The sequence below is a fragment of the Cynocephalus volans genome, chromosome 1 (assembly GCF_027409185.1).
Source record: "Cynocephalus volans isolate mCynVol1 chromosome 1, mCynVol1.pri, whole genome shotgun sequence".
NCBI lineage: Eukaryota > Metazoa > Chordata > Mammalia > Dermoptera > Cynocephalidae > Cynocephalus > Cynocephalus volans.
Window position 1 is genome coordinate 233,139,090 of NC_084460.1, and position 21,109 is coordinate 233,160,198.

Genomic DNA, 21,109 nt, shown 5'->3' on the forward strand with positions numbered 1-21,109 from the left:
AGATGGCACAGAGCCGGATATCCTGTGGAAAACACCGGTATCCAAGACTCTGAGATAAAAATGATTCAGAAATGCCAGACATAGAATGTGAAGAAGTTTTAAAGATACCTCGACTAATTTATTTCACTTATACACATATTTTTTTTTTATATGTATAGTCAGTCCTCCAAATTGCGAGTTTGGCTTAACGTTTTTCAACTTTACAATGGATTTACCTGGTCATTGCCCCATTGTAATTATATACACTTATGTAAGTATATACATGTGTGTATACACCTATATGTATAAATGTGTATGTGTGTATATATGAAGGTTTTTCAAAAAGTTCATGGAAAAATAGAATTAAAAGATAATAGTAATCTTTCCCTGAACTTTTTCAAGTATACTCATATATCTGTGTATGTTCTTGCAGAAGTGATAAATGACAAAAATCTAGGTCTAAATAAACCTGAAATAACCATTTAAATAAAAATAAAATAAAAAGTATAAGTGATACGAAAGCTCTATGTCATAGTTTTAGTGGCATCGTTCATTTTTTTCTTTCTAATGGTACAAAACACAATGGTGTATCCTGGTAAAATCAATGGCATCTTAGATTCACTGAATACCATTACAGGAAGTGGGCTACCACCTGCTTCTGTGTTTGGTGTCTGACTCTGAGCCCAAGTTAGAAGAGAGGAAGACTTGGCTAGCAAGATTGGAGAGCATCTCCTATACCAGACCTATTTCCAGAGGCCTCAAGGTATTTTCTCCACCATAACTGTTGACAGGCTACAGCCTTCCAAAGAGTGCTAGCCTCCTGGTCCATAAAAAGAGAAGGCTTGACGAGGTCAGTAGTTTTTAATCACACACATACGGAACTCACTACATCAGGACCCCAAAGGATGAGCCTGGCGCACATGTAATTTCAGAAACCTTCTCAGGTGATTCCATGTCATATCCCCAATTACCTAGTTACTACTCCCTTGATTGACTGGCTTCCAAGACTCTCTAAAGTTTTAAAGTTCTTTTTTCTCTTTTTTTCTTTTTCTTTCTTTCTTTTTTTGTTTCTGTTTTTTTGTTTGTTTTACATTTATGACAAGGAGAGCAACACAGAAGCAACTGCTTATCAGGAGAATTTCAAAGATTCACAACTTCTATATTTTGTTGAGGCCAAAATCATGATACTCATTTTAACAGTAGAATATTTGAGAAACAAACAAGCCTCCCATAAGAAAGTTACCATAGTGGCTATCTGCCAAAATAGCAATGGAAGTAAATTTCACAGTTAAACCAAAAGCTTCATTTAAACCATTTTTAAAGAACTTTTTTCCAATACCATTTCACATCCATTAGGATGACTATAATTAAAAAAAAAAAAAAAAAGAAAGAAAAGAAGTGTTGCTGGCAAAGATATGGAGAAGTTGGAATTTTCATATATTGCTGATAGGGATGAAAAATGGTTTAACCACTTTGGAAAACATTTTGGCAATTCCTCAGAAAGTTAAACATAGAATTACCATATGACCAGCAATTCCATTCCTACATATATAATACCCCCAAAATTGAAAACTGGTACTCAAACAAATACATGTACACACATGTTTGTGGCAGCACTATTCACAATAGTCGAAGGTGATAACAACATAAATATCCATCAATGAATAAATGAATAAACAAATTGTTTATCTAACACACATAAACATACAATGGACTATTATACAGTCATGAAAAGGAGTGAAGAGCTGATACAATCTATAATGAGGATAAACTGCAAAACATTATGCTAAACAAAAGTCAGATATGAAAGGTCACATATTGTATGATTCTATTTACACAAAATATCCAGAATAGGTAAATCCACAGGGACAGAATGCAGATTGGTGGTTGCCAGGGCATGGGAGTAACTACTTAATTGTTAAGAAGTTTCCTTTTGAGGCAATGAAAATGTTCTGGAACTAGATAGAGGTAATAGTTTATACAACATTTTGAATGCATTAAATGCCCCTGAATTGTTCACACTAACAATAGTTTGGTTAATTTTATGTTATGTGAATTTTACCTCAGTAAAAAAAAAAATTAAAAGAATACAAAATAAAAATTTTTTCTGAACTTGGTAAGAACACTAATAATTCCAATTATGATCAGTCTGCTCTTCTTTACCCTGATCCCTCTCTCAGCTGAGATGGTAATAGAAGGTTAACAAACTGCAGAAGAGGTGAAACAGCAGTAGCAGAAGAAAAACAACAATCCTGGAAAATAAACAAACTTTAAATTGATTAAAACATTTACTACATCCTTTTCTTCAAGCTAAATGAAATGGTGGAATCCAAAGACTTCACGAGGTCCCATGTGCTCTGATTTTCATTTCTAAATAAATCAAAAAGCTCGTTGTAGTGCATACACCATTAATAATCTAACTCTTCCTGTCATAATGAATTATATATATATAATATGCATAATCTATACAAGGATACTTCAGAAAGCTCATGGAAAGATTTGCATTATCTTTTAATTCGATTTTTCGATGAACTTTTTGAAGTACCCTCATATATTTGCAAATTATATTAGTGCCCAGGCATGAATTATAAAGAGTAACTTGGAAAATGTTAACGCTTCCATTTTAAATCAAAGATTTGGCAATAACGATAAATTATGTATTTTGTTGATTTCAGCAGCAATGATACTAACAAGGACAAGGCACATTCTTTAAATTGTATCTTTTCAGTGAAAAAAAAAATTTGTAATTTTTTTTCCCAAGTTGTGACTACCAAAACAGTATCTTCAAAAGCAAATGTTTAATAATTTTATTAAATTATAAATTTAAAATTGTGCTAAATTTACTGGCACGCATGTTTCAAAAATAAATATGAGTTTTCTATATGTTCTGGAAGAAATCAGTTGTGTTTCTTTCCTACATGTATCCACCTTTAGAACATTCTTTCAAAATACTTATCAACAAATTATGCTTAAGGAGGCTGTCATTTCTACTTAGCACAAACATAGATGTTTTAAAAATATATTCATAGTAAAATTTATACAATAATTTGAGTTGTACTTGTTAAACTAGAAAGCAATTTATAAAATACTTAAAGGGAACATAAAACAACTACATTAAACACAGCCACGTGCGCACGTTTTAAAATACACTTCATGTTGGATTGTCGGCAGTGTTTTAAAAAATGCAGACTCAGTCGTGTATAGGAGACATTTCATTCAGTTATACTGGTAATATTCTCACAAAAATAAAAATGAAAACATTTCTAGAAATGGAATACTTAGGTTATTCCATTCCACTCTGCAAATGTTTACCTTTTAGATTTGAAAAAAATCCACATATTTGGTGGTGGCTATTTTTCTTTCTCATACAGCCAGACAGATTCATAGTGAGTCTTCATGTTTTGAAATACAGATATTTTCCACCTTTCATGGTAATCACAGCACTTAATAGAAATTCACGCCTTCAGCGAGATTACCTTAAGCAATCTAATCGCGGTCACCCAGCACGTCCTACTCTGCTCTTCTTCTGCACAGAGCATTTTCAGGTCTCGGGGCCCTCCTGCTTTGTTAGGCTAGAAGGCCACAGCACATTGTTTATCGTTAATGCATATCTTGAAGGTAACACCTGTTGAAATAAAAGCCACTAAAATTCTCCTACATATAAGAGAAAGCTGTCTCTTTTTAAAAGAAATTAAAAGAAACTCAAGCTTACCTAAGAGGCTGAGGCTTGCTTTATTCATCTATCAAAATATTAAGTCTGTACCTTAAAGCAGAATCCATAGTTAGTCGGCGCTCCATGTTTTTTTTTGCCTGCCAGTGACACATAAATATCACTATTGCCAAATTCACTGAAAAACTGCAAATGACGTGGTTCCTTAAAAAATATATAAATATGAGTGTTGGAATGGATATATGTTTTTGCACTATCTCTTTTTATATTTCTAATACATTACATAATTCATATCTTGGACAAAATTTATTCCAAATAGAATTTCAGTATAATATCACAAAACAAAAGGAATGAAAAACTAGGCCGTTATATCCGTCAATAACCAGGAACTGGATACAAATTTATTTTATTTTATTGGGGAGCAGTAATTTGTTTATAATTTAACTTCCAATTATACACACACACACACACACACACACACACACACACACTCACACACACACACACACACACACTCTCACACAAGGGTGCTTCAAAAAGTTCGTGGAAAGGGCTGGCAGGTTAGCTCAGTTGGTTAGAGTGCAGCCTTGCAACAGCAAGGTCAAGGGTCAGTTCCTCATACTGGCCAGCTGCCCCCCGAAAAAAAGTTTGTGAAAAGTTTTGGAAATGATTTCCTTATCCAGATTTCAAATAATAGCTCAACAAGAGGAAGAAGGTTGGTTTGCATTTCCATAGCAGTTAGAAAAGAACAAGGAGAAAGATATGATTCCTGCTTCATTCAGATACAATCATCCCTCACATTTGCGAACTGCATAACACACCAGAGGAGGCAGTGAGGGAGACTGCATGACTATCTTGATTTACAGAAAGAAGAAGCCTGTACAGATAAGTTCAGGAAAATTATCTAGCAGTGGAATGTGTCTGATTTTCAAAGCAAAGTGTAATCATGACCAGCTATTTCTTCTCTAGGAAATCAATGAGATTTAGAGCTGGTCATGGGAAATCACTGGGTCATATTATTCTGTGATAGGTTAATAACTTTGAGAAGTGCTTAATTCTGAGACTGAAAGTATAATCAAAACTGACCGAAATGCATTTGTTCTCCAAACCTTGCTACTAGTAGTGTGGTCTCAAACCAGCAGCATCAGCACCACCTGAGAGCTTGTTAGAAATGCAAAATTTCAGGGCCCACTCCAGACCTACTGAATCAATACCTGCATATTAACAAGATCCCAGGTGACTCATATGCACTCAAATTTGAGAAAAAGACCCCACAGAACATTCAGCAATATGAGCAATGCTATTCAAATCCAAAGAAATTTCATCGTCGTTTACGGATATGCTACTCCATCTCTGATGACTGGTACAACAAGAGGCTCTCTGTATGTCACTGATCTTAAGCGCGTTAATCTAAAGAGTTCCTAACTTTATTGTAGAATAAGACAGAAAAGAAAATTGTTTAAAAAAAAATTAAAAAGACTCAGCGTCATGTTCTTGGAACAAGGGAAGAGGAAGGAAAAAGTTACTCTTATTGCCATGGCTTTTAAAACTTGATTCCTTCATAGAAACTGATTTCTTAGTAAAAATGTCTGACTTCTACGATAATGAAATAAAACCATTCCTGTCTACTGATACTGTAGACGTCAATACAAGGGTACTTCAAAAAGTTCATAGAAAGGTTCTTATTATATTTTAATTCTATTTTTCCATGAACTTTTTGAAATACCTTGGTACAGCTCAGTCATTTGAATGTGAGTAAAAGGCAGCTTGAGTAACACTGGAAGGCAGTAAGAAGCATGATGAATTTCTTGATTGATTTTTATTCCACTACTGCAGACATATCAAGGTTTACGGCACTATAAGACTAAAGGCTGAGTTGGCATGGTTAGCAAAATCTAAGCATGCACATATATATACAAGGCGGGAGATGACAACAACAGATGTGTGAAAATAGAATAATACCCTCTCATGAAAACTCTCAAAAGTATTTTTACTTGAATGATATCAAAGCATGGCATAAAATGTCAACACATATAAACCATAGACTGTATAGCATAGTAGACTTACACTAGACACATAGAAACATAGACTATGTAAGTGCTGAGCACTATGATATATACATGTATGTTTAAGTGATTATATCTGTATCAACATCTGCGTGTGTATATCTATATAACTGTATAAACTGCATAAGTTTACATACACAAGCACACAGATAAACACATCCATCTATCCATAATCATAACATCATAATTTCTCCTAGGAATTTACAAACTAGGTAAGGAGACAAAATAACACACACAAAATAATGAAATGAGCAATAAAGGACTCAGCTGAGTGTTACTAGCTGTTCTGTTGATGTCGATCAACAGAAGTTCAGAGTGAGAAAGATCAGTGGTATGACCCGGGGTTAAAAAAAAAGGTATAAACTATGTTGGGCCTCAAAATCTGAGGCCTAGGATAAGGAGAAAGAAGTAAATTCAGGGTGGGGAAAAATGAGCAATATGTGCAGTACTGAAATAAGAGCATCCAGATTCCATCACAGATAAATGTTGAAACTACTGTGAAATAAAGCTGAATAGTTAATTTTTAAACAAATAATGGCAAATATTTAGGATCCAAAAATATGCCAACTTTTGACATCAAGCAGTAAAGTAATAAATACAGCAAAGTAAAGCCTATTTTTATTTACAGCTAATATAACACATCACTAATACTTCAATTTACCTTTGATGTCCCTTTAGTAGAAAAATATAAACCAGATCTTCTTAGAAAGAAGTAAATTTTTTTCCATGACTTCTTTCCTTGTTCTTTTGCATGTAAGAAGCCATGGATTTCAGGATATGTGCTTGAACTCAGAAACATCTGGAGGAAAAATTAGACAGTCTCATACTATTATTGAATCAATGACATTGTAGCCTTACACTAATCATGTTAAGGATTTAAACATGTAAAATCAACAACATCAATACCATTCATATACTATTACAGAAATCACAATACATATACAATGGAAAATAAGTCAGAGAGTCTTTCAAAACCCTGATACAAGTTCCAAATGAAAATATGTTCACAAAATAAACATTCTAAGTGATCAGTACTTAGCCAACTACCAAGATTATAAGCTATTTGAATCCTTTTGAAAAGTTGGATGTCATCTACAGAGTTAAGTCCTGATACTTTTCTTTCTTTTCCATAGTCTACCCTGAGATTACAGGTTTACCTAACAACTTCATTATGGTATAAGTAAGACCACGGTAGTGGATTGAATTATGCCCCTGTAAACCTCACTGGAGCTTGAATTGTGTCCCCCAAGTTTTATGTATTAGAAACTTAGCCCCTACTGTGACTGTCAAGAGGATGGGAAATCCTATTATGGTAATTGAAAGGTGGAGCCTTGAAGAGGTGATTGGATTGTAGGACCATGCAATAGTGAATGGATTAGTAATAGTGGTAAGGGCATGGTTCTGAAGGCTTTAAAAGAGGAGAGTCTGTCTTTCTCTCTCTCTGCTCTCTGTGCTTCCACCATCTTGAATGTGAGACTCTTGGGTCACTGTCACCACCACCAGATGGACTTTGGACTCCCCAGCCTCAGAAACTGTAAGCAATAGATTTCATTTTTTTTTTTTTTTTTATAAATCACCCAGTTCGAAGTATTTTGTTATAAGCAACAGAAACAGACTAATACAACCATAATCCTGACTTCAATGATTGCATTAAGCAAGAAGTTGAGCCAAGTTCACTTCCTTGCTGAGAGTAATGCAGACAACTCCTCTTTGTCTTCTATGGTTCTCAGTGGCAAGTGGGTATGGCAGGATGTGTTTTCCAAAGAGAACTGCAGCAAGAGCTTCCATCTCACATACTCCTCTGCAATGTAATCTTGCCAATGAACCATGAAGAGGTAGGGTCTATTTCTCCACCTCCTTGAATCTGGGCCAGCAAGTCACTGCTTTGATCAATAGAATATGGTGGAAGCCACACTCTGCTAGTGCAAGATGTAGTCCTTAACCAGCCTTGTGGCTTCCACAACTTGGCTATTGGAAGCCAGTTGTCACATAAGAAATGTGACTACCCTGAGACCACCATGGGTGAAAAGCTCAGTGCAACTGGGAAAGCCCTATTGGATGGGACACCAGGAGGAGAGAGAGAGAAAGAAAGGCCAAGTAGAATCAAGGCACAGGTAGTGGAAAAGCCATCTTAGTCAATGTGTCTCAGAGATGATCCACCAGCTGAACTCTTCCCAAATTCCTGCCGTACAAAATTGATGGCAAAATATGACTGAGGTACTTTAAGGCATTAAGGTTTGGAATGGTTTGTTACACTGTAAAAATGAGCTGTGACAGTGGACATGTGTTGATCAGGGAAACAATAATGACTTAACCAGACAGTGAAAATGCATTCGTGTCTCATTAAAGGAAGAAAATAAAAATCCCTATGAATAAACAAATGCAAATTGGAAAAAAATAAAAGAGAAATTATTACTAAAACAATGTAACATAAAAACATTTTTAATTTAATGAGCCAGAGATATTAATTAATTGACATGCAAAACAGGCAAGTAGGTTTTTTTTAGTTTGAGTGCTTTCCAAGTTATTAAACTAAACCAATTAAATTTTAAAAAGGGAGTCATAGAGGTCACATTAGAAAAAGAAGAAACCTTTTAAAAAGTGGAGACATTGCCTCAGTAGAGAGAAGAGGTCAGGGGCACACACAGGACTATCTGATTCCAAAGCCTGTGATTTCTCTTGTTTTTATAATTTAACATTAAAGCAACATAACTATGTTATAGGAAGATTTGGGAAAGAGTCAGAAGAAAAACTCCACCCCACCATTGTGCCACAATATAGTGGTGAAGCGTTCAGAGGGCTGAGATCCAGGGGACCTGGGGCACACCTGCTGCCACCATTTACCACAACATTCTGATGAGGTGTCTGTGAAAACCCAGCAGCATAGGAACAGCTTTTAGAAAAATCTCTTGGGACTAATATTTCTAAACTATTCTGAAGCATGGCAATGAAATATAACCTATTAAAAAGCCCATAGAAAACACATCTGTGATAGATATATCTACGTAATAAATTTAGTCATAGCTACATTGGAAATATGAAAAGTCATCTTCATTAAAGATTAAAGAATATTGAATGGGTTTGGAGATGGCCAGGGCTTAGCTCAAACAGAAACTGTTATAAAGACGTTGCTCAACATAAACCTGTGATAAACAACTGCAGGGCTTCTCATGTAAAATCTACTAATCTAGCAAAAATAAAATAATAGAAATCATTCATTTATTATAATGACAATGTCTTAGAGAATGACCATCTCAAGTCACTGCCAGTTTGAAGAAATGAGCCCAGTAGACACAAAACTGAGGATATTTTTAATTAGATGTGGTCGGTTATCTCAGTTGGTTAGAGCACAGCCGTATAACATCAAGGTCACAGATTCGGATTCCTGATTTCTTAACTGGCCAGCCTCCCACCCAGGAAAAAGAAAAAAAAAGAAAACCCAACCAACCAAGAATATTTATTTCACAATTCTATGCAAGGATTTCCATCACAGCTCTTACCAATGTTAGTGTATGAAACAGACATATTATACATGTTATTTTCTTTTCATTTAATTACTAAATATTTTACCACAGATAGAATTGAGGGTGTTTATTATGAAAGCTAATACTAAGTATCTGTTGCCAAAATGTCTGCAATTTACTGGATATTTTGATTTTTCAAAATACTAACAGAATCTTTATACACATCACAAAGCAAAACTCTGCAAGCTTCCTTTCGTGATACACATTTTTAAATGTTTAAAATCCTTTGACAGTTGGAAAAAACTGGGAAAAAGAATACTGCATTGTTAGGGGGCTTTATTGATTCTATGGCATTCTTTAACCAGATTTCATTTATTTTTCTTTTTTTAGTTTTACCTCCAGCAAAAATTAATCATTCAATGCATAACATTTCAAAATCTGGGCATGCATAAATAAGGACCTCAAAGTTTTCCTTTATTATATTATTACTTACATATTTTAATGAAAATATATTTTACCTGCAAAATCTGTGTGGGAGATATTTCACCATTCGTTTCAGTTGCAAAAGACACCATATGTTCTGGAAAAAAATACTGACAAAAAGATAGAGGTTAAATTATCCCAAAACCATGCTGGAAAAGATTCAATTATGACCAATATAGTAATCTCAAGTGAAAGTTCTTTAAACCAGTGTTTCTAAAATTTACCCAAAGTACTTTTGAAAATGCCAGTCTCTGGACACTACCTCAGGCATCTTAATGCAAATGTCTAAAGACGGGCCCAAAGATAAGCAAACACTCCCAGATGATCTGATGTAAAGAGAACAACACACCAGGGGTTATAAAACACTGCCCTCAAGTTGACAATGCCTTTGCTCCCAATCTCTTCCCTGAGTCTGGCAACCATTCTGCTGCCAGTTACTCAAGGACTATCAACCTCATTTTACAAAGTTAAGAATCATAGAAGTAAAGGGTATGCCCAAGGTCATAGCCTGCAACATAGAGGAACCAGAACTTAAACTGGGCTGGGAAACTAAAAGTCCAGTCCTTTCCAGCTACTGTTTTTCCAAACTTGTTGAATCATAACATTCACCCAGAGCAGTTGTTTAAAATAGGAATTCACAGGCCTCAGTACTGGAGTTTCTGACTTAGGAGGTCTGGGAAGATCCTGGATTCTGTGCATTTAATAAGCACTCTTCCCTAGGTAAAATTTATGATCCGACAATTTTGGAAAATATATCTACTATATGTCCTCTAGGACAGGGTTTTTTAACAGCAGTTCTACTCACATTGTGCTAATAATTCTGTGCTGTGGGGGCTGCCCTGTGCATTATAGGATATTTAGCAGCATTCCTAGCATCTAGCCACCAGCAGCAGCCCTCCTGCCCCTCTCTTAGTTGTGACAACCGAAAATGTCTTCAGACATTGTCAAATCACTCTGCAATTGAGAACCACTGCTCTAGGTCTACAAAATGAATGTCCAGGTTTTTAAATAGAAAATAAATAAAACCAAAAACAAGCACTAAGCCATATTTCTTTAAACATGACTTTTAAATTCTTGCTTTTAATAAAGATTCACAAGAAAGCACTTTCCCTTCAAATTCTAATTCCATTTAATTTTTATTAGAACTCTTATTTTCATTGTCAAAGACCATCCTATTATGTTTCTATTAATAAGTTAAAATAAAAGAGAATGTAAGAGGTCTTTCAGGGTTTGAAAATATTCTATTATGGCGTGTATCATATATTTTTCACAAAGGATCATTTCAATCCAATTATCCAAAACTTAGTGTAAAAATATACTACAGCTGCAGAGACAAAAACAATTTAAAATAATGAGCCCAGAGGCTATTCTGACTTCTCTAGATCCCTAGTCTTCATTAGAATGTGACATACATTTTTTTTTCTTTTCAAGAGAACTACAATGGAAATAGTATTTACTAGATAATACACTGTTTAAAAAAACAGTGTAATCTTATTTCTAGTTAGCTCAGAAATTATTGCACTGAAAACAAAGTAATTTGGAATAGCCAGATTCATGTGAATTTTAAATTTCTGGCTAAGTTACAACACTCCCAACAATCATCAATTTGTTTTTACTTTAGAAAGTTTCTTATTTAAATTTCCTAAATTCTGTTAAAAGTGTTAAACTATAATATTTTTTAATCTGCCCCAGGACCGGTAATAATTCATTTTTCAAATGAAATGTATAATTATTTTGTTTTATTTTTCTAAAAGGCAAGAAAAAGAAACAATGGTTCCTAAAAACTAGGTTTCTTAGTCTTTCAACTTAAATAACCAAATTTGTTTCAATTCAGATTTTGCCAATATGACTAAAAAAGTGTGTCACCTGTGTATCTGAACGTCTGCATATAATGTTAACTAATCATTGTTGGAATAAGAAGAAATGTGAGTATAATTTTAAATGATCAGAATCCTTACTACAATTTAAGAAATGGAACTGATTTAATTTATACTGACTCTCTTATTTGCATAAAATTTAACCGACTCATTTATTTTTCATAACTATTAATGTGGATCTCACTTACCGCTGGGTTTTTAAAGAATTCATATTTGGCATAATTTTTTCTAAAGTATAGCTTATTTTCTTCTTCCATTCCCCAGTTAGTTAGCACTTCAATCACCAGCTCATGGTCTTCTATTGTTCTTTCTGTAAAGAATGTTTCATTGAGTATGTCAACAGATAGATAGATAGACAGACAAATATATGTAGGAGGATACTTCAAAAAGTTCTTGGAAAGATTCACATTATGTTTTAATTCTATTTTTTCATGAACTTTTTGACATACTTTCTTGTGTGTATATATACATACACACACAAATATATAAATCCATACAAATAAAATATATTATATATGTATATGTACTAAAAATAGCAAATTTCAACTCAAGCCTAAAATAGCCAGATTAATAAAATTTCTCATCAATTTTGAATTATTAATGTCAATTTTTATACCAAAGCAGACTGTCATCTGAAAAGAAAAATTACATAAAATAACACAATGCACTTTTTGCTAATTCTCAATCTCCTTTTATTGCTATATAAATTATAATATCAGTTTCATAACAAATCTGCATTAAGTATATGGGAGCTATTCTCTTTCTCCAATTCATCATGGTGCCAAAATTAAAATATTTGTTTCAAGGTTGAACAATTTACCTCATTAAGAGATGAAGAATTTTGACAAGTTCAATATGCATTTAAGACACGTAATCTGAATAGTTGAGAAAAATTAAAGGAAAGTTTTAATGCAAGCAGATACAGTTTTTAAGAAGCCCAATTCCTGTGGCACTTTATACTTCCAAAACTAATATTAAGGAAAATATATTTTGCCTTAACAAAGAAGATAATCAGGTAGGGTGGGAAAGCACTTAGTAGAAAAGGCACTTAAAAAAAAGTAAGCAATGGCAACTTTAAATTATGAACATAACATCCATATTCCTATTTTAATAAGAAACTATGATAATTCAGAGCAGTACTATTCACAATAGCTCCAGAGTGGAAACTACCCAAATGCCTATCCATGTGAAAGTGAATAAACAAATCATGTAAAAGCACACAGTGGAATGTATACTACAGCAACCCACAACAGTGTGGATGAAGTTCACAAACATAATATCAAATAAAAGAAGTCAGACATAAATAGTACATAATGCACGATTCTTGTTACTTAAATTCAAAACAGGCAAAGTTAATCTATGGTGATAGAGACGTTGGGTAAGCGAGGCATGGGGGAACAACTGGGATGAGGGAAATATTCTTTTTCTTGATCTGGGTACTGGTTACTCAGGTATGTACAGTATCTGAGAATTCATCGAGTTGTCCAAATATGGCTTGTACACCTTTCTTCATATCTGTCATACATTAATAAAAGGTTAAAAAAAATTAACTGAAATCACCAATGCAAAACAGGAAATGGAGAACAGCCAGATAAGGAATATAGAAATTCTCTGATTTTTTAATGTTTCTAGAACCTTTTTGAAAAGTATCTGTCTTAGAAATGCAACGCTCTCTAGTGGTCTGCGACCTTCAACACCTGAACTCTAGAGAGTAATGTTATACTTAAATTGAAGCTTATTCATCTGAAAGGAAGTTCTCATAAGAATGCTCAATAAATATGGATGAGTTTGAGCTAAGTGTGTACCAGCACTTGGGGTTCTATACCTCACTTTGATTGCTCCTTTTCTGTCTCATTGACTGGCTCCCCTACCTCCTTCTTCCTCCTAGGACTCAGTCCTTAGTTCAACTCTTTTCTTTCTCTCTGTCCAAATGAATTCATTCTCCCTTCCTCAACTCTCACATCGGTCAGTTCCTTGAAGTGAAGTCTCTGGCTACAATTGCTCTCACAATGCTCGAGAACTAACTACCAGATTCTCCACCACCTCAAACACATTTTTTCTAAAACCAAAGTACAACAGTTCCTCAAAAGATTAAACATGAAATTACCATATGACCCAGCAATTCTACTTCTAGCTATTTATCCAAAAGAAGTGAGAGCAGGAACTCAAACAGATATTTGTACATCAATGTTCACAGCAGCATCATTCACAATAGCCAGAGGGTGGAAACCTAATGCCCATCAACGGATGCATAGATACACAAGAGTGGTGTATATATACAATGGAATATACAGCTTTAAAAAGGAAGGGAATTCTGACACATGCTACAACATGGATGAGCCTTGAGCATTATGCTAAATAAAGTAAGACAGACACAAAGGGATGAATACTGTATGAGTCCACTTATATAAGGTACCTAGAATGGACAAATTTATAGAAACAGAAAGTAGAATGGTGGTTTCTGGGTTTGGGGCACCGAGGAATAAGGAGTTACTGTTTAATTTGTACTGAGTTTCAGTATAAGAAGATAAAAACATTCAAGAGATGGATGGTTGTGATGGGTGCACAACAATGTGAAAGCACATAATGCCACTGAACTGTACATATAAAAGGGTTAAAATGGTGAATTTTATGTTACGTACATTTTATTTTAAAAAAGAAACTTAAAAAGAAAGCAAAGTCATCTTCCTTTTCTCATATCAAAGAGCTTTTACTTCCTAATTTCTCCTATCTCCATTACTGTTAGTGTCATTTTTGCCACAGTCTCTCAAAGAAATGTAGACTTAAAATTCACATTTGCATCTTTCTCTACCTCTTTATTCCTGATATCCCAAGATATCAGGGATTTTCCCTCCGAGTTTCTCTCACACAACCAACAACCCCTCCCCCGGCCATTCCCGCTGTCACTACTCCAATCTAGACCTTTATCTTTTCTTGTACAGCCTCTTAACTAATCTCCAAACATCTAGTCTCTCATTCCTCTACTCCAACCTGCACATAGCATAGCAAACCTCCTAAAATATTTGTATCATTGTGGACCCTGCTCAAAAATTTGTCTGCCTCTACTTGTTATGAGATAAATCAATATAGTCTGGCAGTTATAACTTATTCATTCATCAGTCCCTCAAGAAATATTTATTGAAGGCCTACAATGTGCCAGACACTCATCTTGGGGCTGGAAATTTTGTGGTGGACAAGACAGTAAAAATATAACTGCCCTCATGTAGGTTTCATTCTAATAGGAAGACACAGACAATAAATAAAATATAAATCTTAAAAGGTGGCGATAAGCCCTACAGGGAAAAACAGAGCAGAGAGAAAGGAAAAAGTACTGAGAGCTAAGGGGGAAAGAATCCATTTCCAGTAGTTCACCGGGAAGGCCTCATTGAGAAGGTAATGCTTCAGCAAAGACCCAAAGAGGAAGAGGCATGAGCAAAGCAGATATTTCGAGGAAAAGCAAGAACAAAGCCCTTGAGACGAGAGCAAGGCTGGAATATTTAAAGCACAGAAAGGAGGTTACCTTTCATTAGCTTGAAAATACCAGCTGGGTGTGTATGAGAAGTAGACACAGGTAAGGATAAAAGACTGTCATAGGTGCAACTTCCCACTCAATGCCTCATTGATCACTGGATCTCCCCCAGTTTGCTTCTTCTATACTCTTCCTAGTTCATTAACAGTAACACAAACCTTCCTAGTACTCAGGCCAAGAACTCTTGAATACTCTTTCTTTTTGAGTGAGCAAGAGGAAGGGCAGCAGGAGAGAAGAAGCTAGAGAAGTAATGGTGATGAGATGGGGGACTGTATAAAGCCCTGCAGTCTATAGTAAAGATCTGGCTTTTCCTCTGAGTTAGATATGAGAAGTCATTTGAACAGAGGAATAACATGGACTGACATGTTTTAACTGCATCACACTGACTGTTGAGTGGAGAATTGATTTTAAAAGGCTTAAGGATTGAAAGCACAAAGACTAGTAGGCTATTGCAGTTAACCAGGGAGAGATGATGTGACTTAGATGTGGTAGCAGTCAATGTGGTAAAAAAAAAAAAAAAAAAAAGGCAGAATCTGGGTCTATTTTGAAGATAAGGCCAACAGGATTTGCTGACAAATAGGATGTGGACTGAAAAAGAAAGAATACTCAAGGCAGACACCAACATTTTGGGTCCAGGCACTAGGAAGGACTGTATTACCATTAATCAGCTAGGAAGACAATAAGAGAAGCAAATTGGGGAAGATCCAGTGATCACTGAGATATCGAGTAGAAAGTTGCACCCTTAACAATCTTCTATCCTTACCTCTATTTCTCATACAAACCCAGGTGGTATTTTCAAGCTATGAAACACAGATACACATTAATGAACATACTATGTGCTCAGCACTCTACCTATGTTCTTTGCAACTGCAGTGGGAGAAAATTTCAGGATATTCATCAAGATGCTTGTTTGTCTGCTTTGCCAGCCTGTGTTTCCTTGTACCCATTGCCTTTTTCTACCGCTAAGGAAACAGCATATGTTCTTCCCTCAACATACAGAGAGGAAAAAATGGCAAAGAGGCATTTTCTTGGTCTTTGAGCTTCAAAGTATTCTTTATCACTCTTTGGCAAATACAGTTACTTAGGCAGAATCATGTCTAGCCAATCCTTCACTACCTCATACAGGGATACACCCTCTGCCCTCTGGGAAAGGAGCTAGAGTTAAAGGGTTATTGGAGGACAGGATGGAGTGGAGACCAAGATGGAGCTAGAAAGTAACTAGATGGTGTAAATCCCGAGGGACCCCAACCTGCCCCCTTCCAAAACTAGAACCCTTTCCGGGTGGTAAGACCCCAGATAAGTTTAATGGTGTCATGCAGCTCAATCCAGAGCATAGCCTTAGGAAATCTCTAGCCTCAAAGAGAAGGCCTGCATCTAGCATGGTGGAGAAACAATAGCTGAGTGTGATATCAAGTCCACAGCATCCCAGAATGGGAGAAGGGCATTGCAATACCAAGTGCCCCAGAAGGAGCATGGACACGCTAAGGAAAGAGCATGATAGATATACCATATGACCCAGCTATCCCACTGTTGGGAATATACCCAGAGGAATGGAAATCATCAAGTCGAAGGTATACCTGTTCCCCAATGTTCATCGCAGCACTCTTTACAATAGCCTAGAGTTGGAACCAGCCCAAATGCCCATCATCAGATGAGTGGATACGGAAAATGTGGTACATCTACACAATGGAATACTACTCAGCTATAAAAACGAATGAAATACTGCCATTTGCAACAACATGGATGGACCTTGAGAGAATTATATTAAGTGAAACGAGTCAGGCACAGAAAGAGAAATACCACATGTTCTCACTTATTGGTGGGAGCTAAAAATTAATATATAAATTCACACACACACACACACACACACACACACAAAAAAAAAAAAAAAAAACGGGGGGGGGAAGAAGATATAACAACCACAATTACTTGAAGTTGATACGACAAGCAAACAGAAAGGACATTGTTGGGGGGGAGGGGGGGAGGGAGAAGGGAGGGAGGTTTTGGTGATGGGGAGCAATAATCAACCACAACGTCTATCGACAAAATAAAATTAAAAAAAAAAAAAGAGAGAAGACCATGAGCTTAGAGGGCTTTCTGGTACAGGAAATAGGATTGAAAGGAGCAAGAGTTTCCAGAAGACAAGATAACAGTTGGATAAGAGTTAGACAAATACTCTCTTGAGACTTAAATACCCCACCAAAGTGTTGGAGGAGTGAAGGTAGGTCTGGCCCTTCAACTGAGAACATTTTAAACCTCTAAGCAACTCACTGACAGAAACTGAATTGGTTAATTGACCCAACAGGACTGAGAAAAAGCCAGAGAGCAAACAAATAATAGAAGATTAAACTGCTGTTAAGAAGGCAGGAGACTTAGAGTCAGTAATTAATCCAAGTTACAGAAATAAAGCAAATTACATCTCCTCATGTCTTAATCTGAAAGCTGTTTCATTATTGCATTTAATTCTTATAATATCTATATTAGGCTGAATAATGACCTAAACTAATCCCTGGAAGCTGTAATTGTTCCCTTATACTGCAAAGCCTTTGCAGATGTCATTACGGATATTGAGATGGGGAGAATATCCTGGATTAACCAGGTTGGGCCCTAAATCCAATCACAAGCATCCTCACGAGGGAGAGGCAGAAAGAGATTTGGCACACACAGAGGAGGAAAATGCAATGCGACCATGGAGGCAGAGATTCAAGTAAAACAACCACAAGCCAAGGAATGCTAAGCAGCACCAGAAGCTGGATGGGGCAAGAAACAGATTCCCCGTAGAACCCCCAGAAGGAACATGACCCTCCAGAACTGTGCAAGAATTCACTTCTGTTGTTTAAGCTACTGAGTCAGTGATAATTTGTCACAGCAGCCTTATGAAATTAATATAATAACCTAATGGGCAAGTTATATGCCCATTTTACAGATGGGAGCTGAGGGCTCAAGAGTAGCCAAACTGCTCGGGCTGGCAGCCTCCTGTCTTACCCCAAGTCGATGCTCTTTTCCCTGTACAGCACTGCCTCCACCTCAGGGAAGTTACCACCCGAGGGCATTCCCTGCCACCTCTGCTGGGTCCATTTATAACCTGTTCATATTTCTGTATCAGCTAAAATCACACTCTCATGCTCCTGCAGTTCTCATGTTTCCATTGCCTCAATTTCTTCTATTTCGAAATGTGTTCAATAAATATTTGCTAATTAACTGAAATAAACCATCACATTTTGAGTGTACGGGAAAAGACAGTAATGGGCAAGATTTCAAATTATATCAATCTTAACCTTCCATGAAAGTAACATAAATCATTTAAGTGTGGATAGCATCAAAAAAGGAAATAAAACCAAGCGGGTTGAAAAATCAAGCTGCATTTAAACAGCTACAACAAATGTGGAACTGAAGCAGTAATGTAATATGTGTGGCTACCAAGAAGTGGAGCCTAGTCAGGGGTTTTGTTGTCTACACGCAAATAAAAGCCAGAATACTAATCTAGAAAGGAAAAATAGGGGATAAAATATTTGCAGAAAAATTCACAGAACTATTATACTAAATGTTTAAATAATGTAATTACTAGAATCGGGAAAATATTCTAGTGATCTTAAGACTAAAAGTGCTTCAAAAAAGCTATCAAAACTAGAGAGTATATGAGAAAGCAAAAGGTATACTTTTCATTTTTTCAAAGATTTCTGGTACTATTCTCCTGAAAATTCAGATACTGTATAGAGAAAGAAAATAAAAGTCCAGAGGACCAAATGCAGCTACAGATTTTCACCCTCACATACTAGCCTGGTAATGGAGATAAACATTTCTTATTACAGAACCTGTTTTCTGTGAGCTTTTTTAAAATTATACTATATTAAATATTCTTTTTAAATTTACACATCATCATCCCTGATGATGCATTGAATGCATTGTCATATACCGTCCCCCAATCAATCTCATTACACTAAAGGATTAATGCTACAATCTTCCAAATAACCCTGGGAGGCATAATTGATTATCAGTTAATCATATCTTACAGAAAATTACAATATCTTTTAAAAATACAGATATCTAACGGAACACAGAACTTACTAGGCAGAAAGTTTAACACAAAAATAGAAGACACCTAGATGGATCACTTTAAGAGGAAGAGAGAAAGGTTTAATAGGAAGGTGTAAAGTTGCTGAAGACCAAATTTGTTTTGGCTAGGTGTATCCATAAAACATCATTACCAAGACATAAGAAAAAAAAACAGAACTAAACACTAGACCAGATAGCTTCCAATAAGCTTTCTCAACTATCCTCCTATCTGAAATTATCCCTATTCCAAAACCAAGCAAATTTTAACCAACTAAGTAATCCTACTAAGTAATTTATAGTATACTTTTTAAATACCCAAAAGAAACATATTTATACTACAACTAGGGGCTGTTTGCAGCAATGTTCAAAATCCAAATAAACTCAGACACTTTTTGAGTTACCATTTGAGAAATGACCCCAGGTAGCCTTCATCTAAATTCATCATAATTATTTTAAAGACCTTATTTTTACAACTTCATAAAATTCATCTAAAATACGATATTAAAATACATTATTAAAACTTTACAGATTCAAGTCTATTTTTAAAACTTTCTGAACTTACTTTTCAGGCATTGGAAAGTGAATCACAATTGTCAAATACCACTCATATATACGAAGAAAAACAGGAGGGAAGCCCTCTAAAAGTACTTCAAAATAGCAACAAGGAGGATGGAAAAAAGGAAAGAAGAGCTTCAAAAAGAGTTTAAAAGCTTTTTTGAAACAAAAACAAAAACTTCATATTGTTTTAAGTTTTATATTTCTATCTAATAGATCAGTGAGATCTTACAGTAATAGAAAGAAATATCACCAAATAATATAACTATATGTAATTCTGTTTTCTATTTAATTTTCAGAAAGTTTTTCTTTCCGAAAAATAAAGGAAAGAAGAAGAAAGAAAGAAATTTCTTCTGAAACTGTTGATTTAACTTCAAAGTCTTTTTAAAAACCTCAATCCTCCAAGAATGGAAAGTGCTCACCTGTGACCTCTTGCCTGGATTTCTTCGCAGAATCTACTGAAAGTACAGCATGGGGCTCAAATAGAAACCTGAGTCCTTACTCTTCTCATCACTTGGTAAGAGAAGAAACAAAAGTGGCTTTTACCTCTAATTCACCCAGAAAACAATTCTTTGTATACTTTTGTTACAGGAAACTCCAGGAGACAAATGGTCCTTGTACTTCTCTGTGCTAGGTAGAAACTACATACATTTGTCGATCTTATTTTCAGATAAAAATGAACAGCCTCTGACCAAGCAAAACAAAAACTAGAGAAGCAAGGAATAAAACAGGGCTCAATTTCTAAAGAGTTCCTTAACCTTAGAATACTACTTAATACCGTCAGGATCCCCCAGAAAATTGACACCATCAGATGCAACTCCCCAAGTTCAATGATAGGAAAATTGTGACACTTCAGCTTGATGTCTATAAAGGCCTTGCAGTTCATTCTTCAGCAAATCGAAATAGTGTTCATATTAATGCAGACCTAACAATTGCAACGTATACTCACAGAAAGCCTTATTTTTCCACAAAATGCTTGCATATATATTATCTCAAGCTGACTGGGTAAATACCCGAACTGCTTAGAAACAGCTTCCATAAATTTGAAGTTACCCAATTCATCCTTTAAGGACTCAGAGTAACTTTCCATCTGGGCATGACATGTGATTTCTTTGGCTTCTTTCCCATGTTTCTTCTATGTATTCTATGTACTTCGAATTATTTGGTAGAAATACCTTACAGGTTAGTAAAACTTAGTTAAAAACACATTTATTTGTCCTATATCCGGGGTTACAAAGATGTAAATATAAAGAGTCCCAGCTCTCATGGAATTACTACTGTCTATTTGAATAATATGATCACTATTAAGAAAGTTGTAGAAAATGTTATAGCAGCAAAAAGATGGATACTTGGCCCAATCGGGGCTTTGGGAAGATGTCTGAGCTGAGCCTAAAAATCTCCTTAAAATTTGTAAAATTGCATTTCTTTCC

The 21,109-nt window shown here is 35.4% G+C and overlaps 1 protein-coding gene across 2 annotated transcripts in view; it reads right to left on the reverse strand.

Annotated features, from left to right (window-relative positions):
* GRB14 (growth factor receptor bound protein 14) overlaps nucleotides 1–21,109 on the reverse strand; it is a 104,502-nt gene that overhangs the window by 12,306 nt on the left and 71,087 nt on the right. For both annotated transcript variants that reach the window (XM_063107198.1, XM_063107199.1), the window contains 5 exons: nucleotides 11,728–11,849; nucleotides 9,698–9,772; nucleotides 6,377–6,514; nucleotides 3,743–3,853; nucleotides 3,456–3,551 (listed from right to left, as the gene is read on the reverse strand). In XM_063107198.1, coding sequence (XP_062963268.1) covers nucleotides 3,456–3,551; nucleotides 3,743–3,853; nucleotides 6,377–6,514; nucleotides 9,698–9,772; nucleotides 11,728–11,849 — 542 coding nt within the window. The remainder of the gene's footprint in view (nucleotides 1–3,455; nucleotides 3,552–3,742; nucleotides 3,854–6,376; nucleotides 6,515–9,697; nucleotides 9,773–11,727; nucleotides 11,850–21,109) is intronic.